Source organism: Bison bison, unplaced genomic scaffold, assembly GCF_000754665.1.
Source record: "Bison bison bison isolate TAMUID 2011002044 unplaced genomic scaffold, Bison_UMD1.0 scf7180017864535, whole genome shotgun sequence".
NCBI classification, from domain to species: Eukaryota; Metazoa; Chordata; class Mammalia; order Artiodactyla; family Bovidae; genus Bison; species Bison bison.
The window spans coordinates 1,839,117-1,842,692 of NW_011495084.1; the positions used below are offsets into that span (position 1 = coordinate 1,839,117).

General features: G+C 42.1%; 1 protein-coding gene across 1 annotated transcript; it reads left to right on the top strand.

Annotated features, from left to right (window-relative positions):
* Positions 1-2,783, top strand: MYF5 (myogenic factor 5). Its single transcript, XM_010832019.1, has 3 exons — positions 1-653; positions 1,505-1,580; positions 1,988-2,783. Exons 1-3 carry the CDS (start codon positions 153-155, stop codon positions 2,176-2,178), a joined length of 768 nt encoding a protein of 255 aa, XP_010830321.1. The 5' UTR covers positions 1-152; the 3' UTR covers positions 2,179-2,783.
* Positions 2,784-3,576: the final 793 nt, after the last annotated feature.

Consider the following 3,576-nt stretch of genomic DNA (forward strand, 5'->3'; position numbering starts at 1 on the left):
CAGGCCGCCAGGCGTCTGCCCTTGTTAATTACCAGAGACACCGACCAGGGAGCTCGGCCCGGGATTTCCCTGCCCTCAGCGGCGCCAGGCTCCGGTTTCTCCCCTATCTATCTCTCTGCTGTCCAGGCCCACCCCTTGCCTCTCTGCAGACGATGGACATGATGGACGGCTGCCAGTTCTCGCCCTCTGAGTACTTCTACGACGGCTCCTGCATCCCATCCCCCGAGGGTGAGTTCGGGGACGAGTTTGAGCCGCGAGTGGCTGCTTTCGGGGCTCACAAGGCAGACCTGCAAGGCTCAGACGAGGACGAGCACGTGCGAGCACCCACGGGCCACCACCAGGCCGGCCACTGCCTCATGTGGGCCTGCAAAGCATGCAAAAGGAAGTCCACCACCATGGATCGGCGGAAGGCGGCCACCATGCGCGAGCGGAGACGCCTGAAGAAGGTCAACCAGGCTTTCGACACGCTCAAGCGGTGCACCACGACCAACCCTAACCAGAGGCTGCCCAAGGTGGAGATCCTCAGGAATGCCATCCGCTACATTGAGAGTCTGCAGGAGCTGCTAAGGGAACAGGTGGAAAACTACTATAGCCTGCCGGGGCAGAGCTGCTCTGAGCCCACCAGCCCCACCTCAAGTTGCTCTGATGGCATGGTAAGAGATGGCTCTGTACCTGCTAGGACCTTCCCAACTTTTACAAAAATCCTTACATCTCATTTAGACCAGGTGTAGCAACCAGATATTCAGTGGTTACTGGTGGATAGTTGGCTATTGGGGGGCGGGGTGGGGCTCACCACATCTAGATGAGAAGAGAGATGCCACATTTAGACAGATGCCAGCACACAGACAGCTGTTGAACAGGATTTTGTCCTGACTTCCTACCTACTCTAGGTGCACACTGAAGGAGCAGGTTGTCACTTGAGATAGCTGGCTGTGAATGATCAGTCAGATGTTTTCTCCATTACTCAGTTTATTTCCAGTGTATACTACCAGTGGACCTTGACATACACTAATATCTAAAGGCAACTGTCTGAGGCCTCCACTGTCCCATGGTTTGTAACTGAAGGGAGAAACAAAGAAATGCCTGCATGGCCCCAGCCCTACTCTGCTGATGCCTGGCTGAAAGATGTTCATGCATTCTTTTCAGAGGGCGTTTGCTCCAACGCTGCCAGGTTTTAATGTGTTTCTGCCTTGGGAAAGTGTTCTCTCTCTGAATTAGTGTGGCTTCCTTCTACTCCAATCCATTTTGCATGGTTAACCCAGTGTACACTGCTGCTGAATTCCACCCTCTTCTTTCTGCTGCCTCTCTCCTCTTCTCCAAGCACAGAGATTGACCTCAGTGCCCTTGTGATTGGTGAGGCTAGCCCTTCCTAAATCAAGGCAATAAAGGTGATTGAGAGTGGTCAGTTTATGGAGCTGGTGGGCAAGCGCTGCCTCACCCGAGACTGGAGCACCTTTTGCCAAGACCTGAAAACAAACGCCTTCTTCTGTGTCTTTTATTATAGCCTGAATGTAACAGCCCTATCTGGTCCAGAAAGAGCAGCAGTTTTGACAGCGTCTACTGTCCTGATGTACCAAATGGTAAGAACCAATGACTTCAGAGGAGTTTAAAGACCAGTTCAACTTCAGAATTTAGCCTATCAAAGTAGAGTCTGTTCTTCCACGCAGTACTGGAAAGAGAACAGAATGGTATTTATGGGGGTTTTGGCAGGGCAAAATAAACACACATCTTCTACTCAAAATCCTCCTAATAGATACATCCATGCATATACACACAGACGTGAGCTTTTGCTTGAAATATTACCCAGGTGCTTCTCCACTCCCCAACTTCATCCCCATGAATTGCTAGATATTTGTTGCAAATTTCTACCAGGCTTTCTGTAACCACCCGACCTTTGGGTTTCGAAGGTGCTGACCTGCAGTTTAAGCAGCAGCATAAGCAAGGATTTTTTTTTTTTTTTTTAATGGTTTTCTCCTTGTGTCCTTAGTATATGCCACAGATAAAAGCTCCTTATCCAGCTTGGATTGCTTATCCAGCATAGTGGATCGGATCACCAACTCAGAGCAACCTGGATTGCCTCTCCAGGATCCAGCCTCTCTCTCCCCAGTTGCCAGCACCGATTCTCAACCTGCAACTCCAGGGGCCTCTAGTTCCAGGCTCATCTATCATGTGCTATGAACTAAAAATCTAGATCAATTTTGCCAGAAGGCCTATTACACAGGAGGAAGGAGGTACCAAAAACCCCAAAGCAAGACAACCTGTAAATAAACATTTCTTTTCTGTTGTAAATTTGTAAATAGTTATCTTGCCACTTTATAAGAAAGTGTATTTAAAAAGTCATTATTGCAATTTATACTTTCTTTTTTTCTTCTTTTCCTTCATCTTTGCTTTAGATATATAGTTCCAATGATATTATTTCTTATAGGGGCCGTTCATCAAAGGTAGTTTGTTGCAATGCTTAACTTATATATTTTTATAAATATTGCTTATCAAAATATTACCTCTGATGTTTAGTGCTTTTTTTTCTTTAAAACATTAGAATAGATGTAAATCAGTTATAGGGAGTTTTAAATATATTTAACTGTCTTGCTTTTCTCTTTAATCTTTTGATTTATATTGTGTTAAATAAAATATAACAATACTGCCTAATGGTATATATTTTAACATTTTCTTATAAGAAATACATTTTTAATCTAAGCACAAAATAGTACTTTGTGGATGATTTCAAGATATAAGAGATTTTTGGAAACTCCACCATAAATAAAATTGTTTAAGTGAGGAAATATTTTGGTTTATAATTTTGTTAAAAGAACCCCCTAATGGAATTGGCAGTCACTGATATGGTGTCTTTAAGGTGGGGCTGAAAGTACTGAAACAGTGGGTTTTGAAGATAAATCTGAATAGCATCTCACGGACTCAGTTTAGGTCCTGTTGGTGTCACAGATGAAAATACCACATTTCTACTTCAAGCATATTTCAAAGGTGTCTGCTAACTAAAATTTTTCTTTTATCTTAATGTTGTACCATATAACATAAAGTTGTATGTATGTGGAGCAAAAGTAGAAGGTATTCAGGACAATAACAGATTTTTAAACAAAAAGAATGTACAACATTACATCATTATAATATCTATAGTACATTAGAAATCATGAGTTAAGGTGATATATATCTATTTTCCCAAAAACACCTTGATACATTAGTATATTAATATTGTCAATAAAGTATTTAAAGGTATCGAGTTGTTTTTTCCTATCACTAAAGTGCTGGCATAAGAAAATCTACACAATGTATAGTAAAGTGAAGCAGACTCTAAATTACTTTCTTCCTTTTCACAGCCTTTTTTATTTTATTAATTATATTTTATGATTCTGTGTTGTGTGTGCATGATGGACATGTACCTTTTTGTTTATCACTTAAAAATCTCCTTTAGAAATTGAGATGAAAATACAACAATTAAGTGGAAAATTAGGTAGTCAATCATTGGAAGAATTCTCACAAGATTTATTACCTTTGAGAGAGATGAAAAGGAAATATCATTGAAGCATCTGAGTTGGTTGTTCATCTCTATGAGCAGAT